This window comes from Mizuhopecten yessoensis, unplaced genomic scaffold (assembly GCF_002113885.1).
Source record: "Mizuhopecten yessoensis strain PY_sf001 unplaced genomic scaffold, ASM211388v2 scaffold10531, whole genome shotgun sequence".
NCBI classification, from domain to species: Eukaryota; Metazoa; Mollusca; class Bivalvia; order Pectinida; family Pectinidae; genus Mizuhopecten; species Mizuhopecten yessoensis.
In genome coordinates, this window is record NW_018408593.1 from 391,817 (window position 1) to 404,995 (window position 13,179).

The 13,179-nt window shown below is 37.2% G+C and overlaps 1 protein-coding gene across 3 annotated transcripts in view; it reads right to left on the reverse strand.

Annotated features, from left to right (window-relative positions):
- Positions 1 to 13,179, reverse strand: part of LOC110460996 — a 145,607-nt gene that overhangs the window by 25,914 nt on the left and 106,514 nt on the right. For all 3 annotated transcript variants that reach the window (XM_021514254.1, XM_021514256.1, XM_021514255.1), the window contains exons 2-4: positions 4,935 to 5,189; positions 3,142 to 3,414; positions 1,821 to 2,198 (exon numbers count right to left, since the gene is read on the reverse strand). In XM_021514254.1, the coding sequence (XP_021369929.1) occupies positions 1,821 to 2,198; positions 3,142 to 3,414; positions 4,935 to 5,189 (906 nt within the window). The remainder of the gene's footprint in view (positions 1 to 1,820; positions 2,199 to 3,141; positions 3,415 to 4,934; positions 5,190 to 13,179) is intronic.

Below are 13,179 nucleotides of genomic sequence, written 5' to 3' on the forward strand. Positions count from 1 at the left end.
GGGGGGGGGGGGGGGGGGGGGGGGGTTCTTATAGGCGGAGGATGTGAAATATCTATATATTTTTCTCTACCCTTTACCATTCTTTTTTGTTAATAATGTAAGCATATTCCAGATTAACAATTTGCCTTTACTACATGTAGTTTTAAAAACGAACTATCATTCAAATAGTATCGTTGTTCAAAATACAATCACATCGTGGTCCGATTCATGTGGAACACCAAAAACAGACCACATTGTTAGCACACATTGGTAAAAATTTGAACTTTCAGTCAAGTCAATACGAGATAATAAAAACAGGAATTAAGATGACCAAAAACAAAAGAGAACACCCAATGAACCTCCACAATATACCACGGGCGGCGTAAACAAATAATGTGTGTGTGTGTGTGTGTGTGTGTGTGTGTGGGGGGGGGGGGGGGGGGGGGGGGGGGGGGGGGGGGTTGTTAACCGATAGCCTTTATCTTGCAGTCAATGGTCAAATAACGTATTGTATGTATCGTTAGGAAACAAAAAGTTTCATTCCATTCAATCGAAGTGTATCTATGTAATATATTACTGTGTTATTTCCCCTACAGGGAAAGTAAGATATACAGTCGTAATAAAACCCGTTAAAGTTGAATGTGTTTCTAGACTGATTACCAGACCAGAACACCAACCATTGTACAAATTGTGAATCAGACAAATATAAAAAAAAAATGTGTCAAAGAAGACAATTTTTCAGCCCCGGAAATAATTCGCCAGATCGAAACAGAGCCTTACTAGTTCCCGTGGCTAGACCGATTGGTTCTCCGTGGCGGGGAACCCTAGTGTTGTTATGTAAGCCCCGAAGGTACGGTAACACAGGAAAAAACCTGTATTGGTCTAGCTGAAGAACAAAAGCTGTTTCTTTTTTACGAATTCATATCCTAGCGTCATTAGCTCGAACTGTGAAACAATATTCTCCAACATCGCGAGGTAATGATGTTCGGATGTTCAACGTGAAATAAAAATACGCTTCAGCGTAAAAACACGACGGCAAAGTCTGAACTGGAAAATTGATACAAACACAGTAACAACAGGAACCGATGGAATTTCATAAAAAAAACAGGTAGGAAAGACATCAACGAAACAAATTGAGATGTAACCATGTGCTCCTGCAGGATAAGCGTTTTCTTCATGCTATATAAATAAAGGATCCATGTAACAATTTCTACAACTGTTACTATGGACTGGAAACTGTTTTCATCGACATGTTGATAGCTTTAATATTTCACTGCTGAACAAAAATAATACCTCATGGAGCTTTAATGAAAGAATATAATCAACATGAAACGCAAGAAACAGCAGTGCTACGAGAATGACAATGCAACGGGGCAGACAAGACGATTGTCAAACCTATGGCCCCAACACAATACTGTCGTTCTAACTAGCTGATCAGCGCTATTGCCGTGTCAGTCCCTACTGCCTTTATATATTCAAAACGACATTAAGAGGAGGTCAATCTCCTTATAAAAAACGACAGTGGCATTATCCAATGTTTTACCAGCAGCATGATAGCAAATGAGTTACATCCCTTGACAATTTTTCATTTTTCATTTTGGTTCTGATCATTTATTAATCCTGACAGCAACATTGATAACGTGAAGGATTGGTAGTGGAGAGGTTCAGAGGTCAGAGTTCAGATCATGTAGAGTCTGTTCATTTTTCTTAGTTGTTTTCAATATAGACTCATAAGCTCTTACGAAATCCTTATATATTTTCCTTAAAGATGACAGTAAGGTGAAAGAAAAAAAAATCTTTCAAATTAAAGTATCTGAATAAAAATCGTAGAACATTTATACCTTGATAAGTCACCAGGAACCTGTTTCCTCTATCTTCGCCGGCTAAATACGATGAACTCCGAATGTAGACCGTTCCACACGACTTCCGTTCGATGTTAACATCCTGTGCCTTACAAAAGGTGTCTGTGATCTTTCGATATGTACCACAAGCTCTGTAAGTGACTTGCAAGAACTGAGCACTACATGTTTCTGTATACTCGCGAGAAAACGCGAGATGTATGATGATTTCCACCACTCTACCAGGCTTGGGATATATTGCCCAATAACAGCTATTCGGATTACCCTCTGGATTATAAGGAAAGCCTGGACTTTTGATTATTCCGAAGGTTTTTGGCATTGATCTGACGTTTCCGGTACACACCCCGTCTGTAACATCCTCTGCAACAAAGAAACGCAAACGGATTTACACATGGTAAATATGTCACAAGAATTTGTATAGATGAACGAAAGAACAAAGTACATTTGTATATCACGCTGTGTAATCTGCACCTCAAATGACATAAGCTGTTGATAGGACGCTGAATTCTATAAAATTAACCTTACCAAATACACATATTCTGAGTAAGTTAGCGGTAAGCATAATTAGATATGGAGTTTGATGCCCGTGAGACAAATTCTTCCAATGTCGGACTTTACATGAGACTGTAAACGTAGTTATTTGAGACCTCTTAAATTTTATTGTATTGAACACGCATGCGCGTTAAACAAATGCTGCACCTTCATTAGAAAACATGTCAAATTGCACAATTAAAATTTAGCGCAAAAAAAGGATTATCAGTAGAATATGTACATTGGCTAATACTATTGAATACAAAGGGGACACACATAACTTCCCATGGGGCACTGATAATCTGTCACATAGAACAAAGAAACTCGGAGTAGATTTTTAAAAATTTGGTTTAATTTTGTCGACTTCAAGGAACTTTGCTCTTAACATTTATAACTTCTATGAATGCATGGAGTTATCCTGCACCCATGCCACACTTTTCTCTCTCTCTTTCTCTTGTGGTGGTGTTTTCTATTGCACCGGGCGTCATATAACTAAGTGTTTATGAGGACTTAACAACAGAACAAATCAAAATCAAGTTCCCTCTATAACCCGTTGACAACATGCGTTCGTGTAAATGGTCAATCTCCGACGGTATCGACACACTATCAACAAAGTGGTGGCTACCTTCCGTTTATAACGTAAATTGACCTAATGTGGAAATGTCGGTTTGATGTTGCAGACGTCAATTAGATCCTAGCTTCCGGTCGAACCAATTTTACCTTAATCAATATGTATAGACAAGGTAAAGAATATCAAATTCATGATAATTACCTTCTACACAGATGTAGTCCACAAAAACGTTAGCTGTCTGAACAAAATTGTCGGTACATGTATTTCCTGGCATCAAACGGCTCAGACCGGAAGCGTAGCACGATTTCCGGCCTTCGCATAGTGTGTACAGGGTCTGATAGACATTCCAGGGACATTCTTCTTGGCCATGACTGCAGCGTGCTCTCACGATATGAAGCTGGTTACCGTTTCCGCAATGAAGTCCCTCACTCTCGTGACTACAGATATTCGTTCGGCAAGCAGGAAGAGGTTGCTCTGAATTAGAAATAAAGATTCATATGAAATGAAGACAATCAGGTAGAAACAAAATATCACAGGGTTAACACACGAGCAAAACCTGCAACAGTTTAAACATACAAGGATAAAATATACCAAAGCGTTAATTCCCAAGAACAAATTTGATATATCACAGCGTAAACACTCAAAAAGACAAACTATCACAATGTCAAGACATCAGGTCAGAACAGGCCAGGGCCCGTATTCACGAACCCGTTCTCATGCTCAAGCATTGATTTTGTGCTCAAGTCTAATTTCGTGTTCCAGTTATAAATTATTTAAAAAAATCTTATTTTGTTTAAGTTTTGGACAAAAATTGAAGAAAGTTGAAGCCGAACACTGTTTTCAATATTCAAATTTGTGTATTTGATCGTTGACATGATTTAGATGGGTTACAAGAAAGCTGGTTTGAGTACAGAATCCATGCTTAAGCATGACAACGGTTTCATGAATACGGATCCAGAACTTAACTCACAAGGACAATATATATATTCACTACCACGTGCACACTTAAGATAATTTACACTACAGGTAAACATACACAGAATAAATACCACAGCGTCAACACATCAGAGCCAACATACACCAAGAGCGAACAATACAGTAAACTGCACCCAAATCAATGAAAAAAGGGCAAAATATAATCAAAGGAAAGATTTACAGGCAGATAAAGTACACGGAGAAAAAGACCAAATGTTTCGGAAGGATAAGCGTCTTCAGCTTCATGGTCGACACCCGCCGTCTTAAATTTATTTTATTAACTTTATTTGTTCTACAATAATTATGAAACAATGTATTTCATCTTATGTTAATCACTCTACTCTTGTTCGCCTAGATATTAGCACGCGAAGGGTCTTATTGTGGGAGGGAACCGGAGTACCCGGAAAAAAACACGTGGTCGGGCAGGTGACCCCATACCTTCACCCGCCGTCTTTATCTTGCTCAAATCAAAATTATGTCATACCCTCAGAGCGCGAACCGGGTAGTGACAACGACACCACAAGGCACAATAATGAACAAAACGGAAAGCATCTATCTTCATATTGCACAAGGAAAAATTAATTCCCAAATGAGAAAATGATAAATGGCGACCATAACATTTGTCCTTATTCTTCATTAACCTAAACAGATGTTCTTTCTCACAGACAAACGCTCTTTAACGATGCGTTTCCTGTTCATGAACCTTGATTTGACAAATTACTTTGCAGTCACACAGATGACATGAAGTCACTAGTGTGTTTACGTAATAACTATTAATATAAAGTCAATAAAACGGTTGAAAACAACGCTTGACATATTTCCAGGATACTTATTCTCCTTCCTGTCTGTTAACCCTTCCTGTCTGTTAACCCATAGTAGCAGATCCAAGGGAAAACTAAAACTTTTACAGTACTACGGTTAGTTATTCCTTAATTATCATCTACAAAATCGAACCAAGTTAAATTTGCTAATTAACTACCTTGTTCCAGCTAAATTGATTACATACGGTAAATACTTACTGCGAGTACACTTGAAACTAATTATCACTGTCCTTGCAGGAGCGTTTTGGCAATATGCCAAAAGCTGCTGTTTCAATCCGATGCTTGCACATGACCTTTCACCTTCACAAAGCCAAAGAATTTTGTCACGTTCAGGGCACGTGTAGTTTGATGGCAGACAGAGGACATCTTGGATATGAAGCACCTCGTTTCCGGTACACTGGAGTTGTCTCCCGCTGTTTTGACAAACGTCAGCATGCTGAAGAGTGTAGCTTCCTGAAAAATATGAAGAAAATTTCTTTGAAAATATCAGAAAATATTCATCATAACTAACGTGCGCGTGAGTGAATTCTTGTCTACTTCACAAATATATCAGTAGTTGCCATTAGTTACTAGTTATCATTCATAAAAAATGTATTTACAGGTTTTCTCAGGAAAGAATATGTCGTAACAAAGGAACATAATTGTAAACTTATATTTCATAAAAAATATTTCCGTTTTGTATGTAAATGAAGTGCGTGTATTTTCCTTTTTAACGCTTTCTTAACGTTTGGTAGGTCACGACGAAATAGAGACATTTCTCTGTGACGCGTTTCCATAATATTTAGTAATGTGTATATTTCATTTCATTTCCAAAAAATATATTGACAAAGTTGTTACAAGTCAATTGGACGGAATAACAGACAAAGCCTATATATATTCTCTCCAAAGGTGGCTAGAGTAATGGATTATGTAATTATGGATTTGATTTAATTGTATACATCAATTTTGAAATGAAAATTATAAACTCAAAAATGAAAGGGATGTAATTCCTTCTTAATTAACAAAATTGAAATACAAATACATTCACACTTCTCACATGACACACTTCTCACATGACACACAAAACACTTTTACAGCTATTTTGTTTTTTAATAACATTTCATATAGGCTTTCAAGTCACACAGTTATTAGCATACATTGACCCTACATTGCGTATATATGTATCTGCCTTAAGAGAAATATATGCGAGCGTGCATTTCATTGGTTTAACACACCTCAGAGAACATAACTAATGATATATCCTTATAGTTCACATAAACATAACCTTTTAATGTCTGCTTATTCGGTTTTTTATCTTCAACAGTTGCAATAACACAAATGGAATCCAATGTTCCGTCGTATGTACTTTTTGCCTCGTGAGAGAAGTAACAATGTGCCACCCAGAAATATAATAGGATGACAAGTGTCTCCCCTGACAGAGCTACTATTGTGTTTTGCCTACTCTGCAATATATGACTTTCTCTGGAGATTGTTTTCATGTTCTTATCAAATGTTCCTTCCTACTTCCGGGTTCCCTAGACAGACTTTATGGTATGTGTGATGTCTATTCCGCAATATATATATATATGCGTAGGACGTGATCATGCTTTTGTTTTATGATGTATTTCCCAATTTCCTTATCCGTGAAAATAACATAGGCAGTCATTATTGTGTCATACTTGGGTGAAATGTCTTCAAGGTATATAAAACGTATGTTCTGTGTGTTGTGTGTCTTATATTATGATTATTTTTATTAACAATTCCCAATAAAAGTCTATATATAAACACCATAAGAGAAACAAAGCATTCCGACGACTGAGCACGCCGTTGGATCAGTGTCAACGTTCTAAGTTCACATGAAGACGGTTGTCTAGGGAGACAAAACCGAAAAAAGGGTAGCGAAGGGAAAAAGGAAGATGCGTTGGGGAGAAAAAACAAATCAGCTGTAATCCCTTCAATGTCTTCTACATATAATAATAATAATAATTGATAATAATAATTTGAGGTTCTTATATACCGCTTTATCACAACCTAGTTCGTAGGTCGTCTCAAAGCGGTTTACAAATTATCATATTTCGTTATAGGGCCTTTGCAACCAGCCAATATCTTTCTCAACTCGCTGGGGAGCATACAGCCGGTGCTGCCATTTCGGTGCTCACAGCTAGCATTCAACGATTCTAGTACTGCCCAGCCACGTACTCTTTTACAGCTGAGTAGACTGTAACAAGCGGAGTAAAGTATCTTGCTCAAATATACAACACAGTGCCGTGCCTTGACTCGAACCCGCAACCCCTCGGTCACGAGCCCGGCGTCTTACCACTAGACTACCGTGCCTCCTACAACACACCAAAGAAAGCCCCCGATTCTGCGGAGTGCCACATTAGTCGCCTCATACATCATGTAGGTCAGTTCTCCCTCCAAACCTGCACAAGGAAGTGATGATGTACATGATGGTTTTAGTTTTCTAATCTTAGGGTGCAGTGTATTGCTTGACCATTGTATCCAAACATAATACGTATGTTTCATCACATAACCCTACCACATTCAGATGACATTCATACCTGCTATGAATGCCATGAACCAATTGTTGACGTCACCATTATAATGCCGTCATAATTGTAACACTTGATACCCCTGATTTTCCCTAGAAAGATAGCTGTTCCATTCATTGAATACGCATATACGATAAATACATTATTTGAACGAAATGCTGGATAGTAATAAGTGTAATTGAATTATCAACGAGATAAACTGGTAAATATAAGTATTGCACTGCTACATTTGTATCAGTTGGCATTCATATGCAACATGAATGCCAACTGAAAACAGTTTAATGCTTAAATAACGCAGACTTATCAAACGTTCACATTAATCAGTAAATCACATATTGAAATGATCCTTCACATTTGGATCACATCGGCTGTTTTTTCTAATGTAAGACACGGAAAACAATTTCTCCGATTCTGTGTTTATGACGTACCTCCCTTTTATCACGGATGTTATTGTGTTCTGACACAAAACGGATGCGGAGTAGTATTTCAATTTTCAAAAGTTTTCATAACGTGACAAATGCTAATCACATAAGTTCAGTTCGTTTCTTTGTCGTACTTTTGTTAGTTCTAAATATTCTACACTTAAATTGCATACATAGTATGTAGTCATGTACGTTGTTCTGTCTCGGAAAGATGTAACTGTAAACACAGGGAAAGACTCGATGTAAACATTGAAAACCAGTTTATGAATCTTGTCTTAAAATTCAATACACTCTAAATTCATATGTGAATATTGTAAGATGCAAATGTACAAATCATCGTGTATGCATGAATACATTTACGCTTATATTGTATCCAATGTGTAGTAATATTATATACAAATTTCCTTAAATTGTGAAACATTTATTTTAAATTCAAAACAAATATATGAATTGCTTAAATATATTTTATATAACTGCAACGCAGATGTTCATATGCCGCAATATGGCCGGAAGTGACAAATCTTTACCAGTGGAAATAGTCTACACGTCACTTAATCGAAGCAAGTCCTGCATGTTTGGTTCTTATGCGAATAAAATCTTCCTTGCCAGTCATTGGGGTAACGGATTACGAACACGCTTTAAATCAAATTTCTGTAATAGTTATAGAAAAAAACGTCAACCCGACAATCAATGTGACAATATTTGGCGGGAAGCACGCGATCTGCAGACGTACAAAGCGAAAGAGAAAGAAATGCGGGTCACTTGTAGCACCTCCATGGTCAAACTTGGAAATCTTGTCCAGAAAAGTATTCATCTCTTAACGTTTATAAATGATGTTTTTTGAAGAAAAATAATGACAGGCGAAAAGAAATTATAAACAACGATAAAAAATTGATATAAAAGAGCTCATGTACTTTTGTACAGAGATAAGGGTTTCAATGATCACATGTAGCTCATAAGTTATAATTGTCGAAAACGTACAAATGTCCTCATAACAATCAACGGGGAACAGTTTGATCATTTAAAACTTGACGAATGATATGTAGTGTAATGGAGTGCTTCAATCTTTATTAAATATTAAATACTAAGATGATCTCCGAGAAACTTTATTTCAAAATCAGATCAGTCGAAATATTTTCCTTAGCACTATGTTGGAACTATAAGCACGGAAGCATCCTGGAAATCCCAGGAGCTATGCTTGCTTACATCTCTTCACCCTGAAAATATGTCATGAAAAAACGAAGGCACTTCGTTGATGACGTACATGAGGAATTAAGCGCCATCGTAACGGTAAAAGTAACCCGCTTTTCAGTCGGGTGTTGCTTTTTCGTAATTTTCAATCGACAGGTTCTGTATCTGCCAAGCGATAGATCAGTTAATTTTGAAGTGAAAGCAATCAAAAATCTTATTTTTTGCTATCAATTTTGCCATGGCATCTTGCTTTGGTGCAGAAAACGTATGTGATCGTATCCCGTAGAATTTCGAGGCTGGCATGGAAGAGAGAAAGACAAAAAATGAGAGAAATACACAGCATACAGAATTAAGGGATACGGTAGCATGGGGAAGAAAGAGGATATTTTAATTCCCTAATGAGATATATTTAAGTTATGAATCCTTATATAACACGTACTGACCTAGTTAGAGTAGATTTAAAAAGAAAGAAGAAAGTGAAATGTCTTGGAGTGGGTGGTTATTATACAGCAAAATGCTAGCATGGCTTCAACTCTAATCGATCGTTCAAACGAAGTTATAATTAAGCACTGACAGGAATTAAGGTAGCGTCTTTGGCTCACAGAGCGAGTTTGAGGCTAGCGGTATTGGAAACTCTCAACAATTAACCGGTAGTTCTTGTCATAATACAAACAATACTTCTTGACAGCTTTCTGTCAAAATAATTCACAATCATAATGAATGAGGGGGATCAACAGAGCGAGCAGTAATGTACTTCTACATTATCTGAAGGACGCAACAAAGTCACAACAGTACTCGTAACGTAACAGCACGGACAGAGAATCACGCGCCCTTATCACGAGGTTGTGGCGCCAATTGCAAGGGGGAAAAAATGAAAACTACGAAATTCAAAAAAGGAAAACACAAAATCATGCAAATCGAATTTGGATAAAACAACTGGTAGCCATGAAAATATTCAGAAGTCATTAAATTGGTTGTGAATATGCAAACGATCGGATGTAGTTCTGTTGAAATGTGTTGCAGTTTGTCATCTTTCCTGATCACCCAGACGGGATTCAAAACTAAACCCTGATGTAATACTTCCCAAAAGAGCCATTTTAATGCAACAATACAGTAGCTTATAGTGTGTGTCTGTACTTGTTAAATGAATTCGTTAAGCTTCAAGTTTTTTTCTAATGATTTCTTGAATTTTCATACTGTATTTTGAAAATGTTTTAACATTGTAACATGTTAGATTGAGTTAAAATGCAATCCAACTGAAATGTCGGAATCTGGACACATTACCATGGCATTTTACCTGGTCATATTGTACTGACCAACGAACCAGTCCTTACCGCTACCCCCTTTTACGTTGAGAATCAAGCAAAGAGCAATTCAGAACCATTTTTGAATACGTTCGATCGTCTCTGACAGAGGACAGATCTCATAACCTTCCTCGCCCTGGCGAGCGCTCAATTTCAAGAGGCTTAATTTGGAGTTCAATGATATGTTTTTAAAACAGCTGACTAGTCATATTTGATTTAAGTTTAGATATTTTGATTATCGCAAGTAAATTTCACAGGCGCCATTCCGTCTTATAAACCGTATGTTCTTTTTAAATTTATTGCGAAATTATATTGTAAAGGAAAAGCAAACAAAACTCTAAACATGTTTATATTTTCTTGAAGTAGACCCAAGAAATAAAGTACTGACAGACATAAAAAAAAGAAGAAAGAGCTAATTCAAATAGTAAACGAAAACTCCTTAATATCACATAAACAGTGACGTCAAACAGTGACGTCATACACAATCGAATGAAACAAATCTGTAAGCGGTTGCGTGTGGCAATTAGGGAGTGGAAAATAGCGTTTTTTATGGTTTGACGACCAATCACACAATCACGTCATTTAGGCCAAGTACAAGGTCTAATTGTAATGCGGTCGGTGGCCAAGTGAGGTCAGTTAAAAAAAAAAAGCGGTAGGGTAGAATGTAGAAGGGAAAACAGGTAACCATTTATTACGTCAGCTGAATGTTTCATTTCGCATTTTCTTCCCCTGAGCCTCCACGGAAACACTGGAAATTAACACAATATTGTCATAGAATAGAATAAAAATGATTGAAGATGGTAGTCATAATTGCGATGGCTACAACAGGTCCATTATGGTATCCTGATCCAAAAGCAGAAGACAGCGAAGACAGTGTCTGATGCTGCATGGATATCCAAATTCCTTAGAACAGCCTACTGGGTAGGTTATACACAAAATGAATGGTGGCCATTAAGTTGATTTAACTGTAGACAGAATTTGGGAGAATAGATGCATGATGTCCTTCGCACCCTCGAAATTCGAAGCTTAATGTTCCCTTACGTTCTCTACACCCCTGGAATAGGCCGTTATGAAATCGAAGGCTCTGTACCTGATACTTCTAGACGATATAACTAGACTAGTTCGATCTTAAATGTAAATCAACAAAATCGCGCAGCAGCGTGACGGTAATATTGACAATATCGAGGTGTCGCTCCTCTGTTTTTATTTTTAAACTTTCGCACCAAGCAAATAGCTGGCTTTGTGCCTTATATTTATTTCATCATGACATATTCAAAAAGAGAATGTAAGTGAGTGTAACCACTAGAATTTTCAGGATGTGATGCAAGGGGCATTTACGTAGGTCGCCTCATAGGATGTGATGCAAGGGGCATTTTCGTAGGTCGCCTCATAGGATGTGATGCAGTAGAGAATTGTAGAGGAAAGCAATGCATGGATTGGCAATATTGGCGGTGACCATCAGGTTAGAATAATTGTTAAAAGAATTAGAAAGAAATGTTGTTTATGCATCGGCTAATTGAAAGTTACAGAAATATTGTGATTTATAAAGGAATATATGTAATATATAATGGCATAAAACGGACGTTAACTCGGGAATATACAATGACAGATGCATGCCGAGACAAACGCATAATTATGGACGGAAAAACTGTCTGGGTAAGAGATGACAAAGCGATTGGTATGTCACGTGATTGATGACGTAGGTGGTTCCCAGACGAGTTTTCTGTCTGTTGGGAGTCACAGATCGCATGCTTGCACGGAAACATAATAATGAAAACAAGATAAGTAGAACTTTCTCTTATCCAAGTATAATCTTGGTTACGTAGAAACTCCTGTCAGATTATGTTTAAGACCGTGTAAAATAGTAAAGATATATTTCGTTTTTGTAAGTTCATTTCTGCTATAACATTTGTCGCTCCGAGATAGCGGACCTGGAGGCGTAGTTAAACACAGTGTATGTACAATATATAGTGGTAATAGGAAAATTGGTGTGTCACTCACGTCTGCCGATAAATCAACACCTTATCTTTCAAATATCGCGATAGGAGTCAGGGTAGACGTTGGCTAGAGGTGGAGTGTAGACACAATAGTGAATGATAAACAAAAGAATGCAAAATTATTTTTATCATAACTGTTTGCGTATGCAAGATCAAGAACAGACATCTTTATTGCAAATTGTTCAAATCATTATACTAGAGTGATCTCCCTTTGCTTTAACCGAACAGAACCCCTGAAATGCTATTTCACAAAACGAGGATCTGGTTGTTCCGTAATTTCGTCGTTATCTGATCAATTTATGACGTTTATATTGTTGTTGTTTCAGCCGGTTTGAGGTCTGTTTGATATTTACGCTACAGTAACAGTTATAACTCAGCTGTCTGTTTTGGCAGTTGCTAATGGTCAAACAAACGGTAACGTTAGTCTTATAAGCGACGTATGCATGCCGATTTTATGAGTTTCGAGTACAAGAACCTAATCATTTGAAGCTTCATCAGGACTATGATGCCGAAATGTTTGAAGCAAAGGTACTGTCACAATTTTTAACTTTCTTTTCAAATATGAAAATGTTCAATAGCAGATTATAGCATGAGAAAATGATTGTTTGCAATTGTTTTTATCGTATTGTTCATAAGCTTCTGATGTCATATACAAGTGCTCCAGTTCTGAGTTGTACCGAGACAGACATGCAATCAGATATAGAGATAATCGCCGCCACTAATCATAACACACTATAATCACTGCTATTAGCTGTGTCATCGGTACAATCATAGATAACGTTTCCTCTATGTCCAAGCCACATGACTTCAAAGGCAACTTTATCATGACTGGAGAAATAAAATAAAATAATTCAACTCGGTAATGTAGTTTCTCCCGTCAAACAGGACCAATTAACAATCATAGTTCTTTATCATGTGGCGACAACGTCTGCAGACTTTTGACTTGACTCAACAGCAGACACGCTTATGAAATGCTATCAGAACTATAATAACTTTTA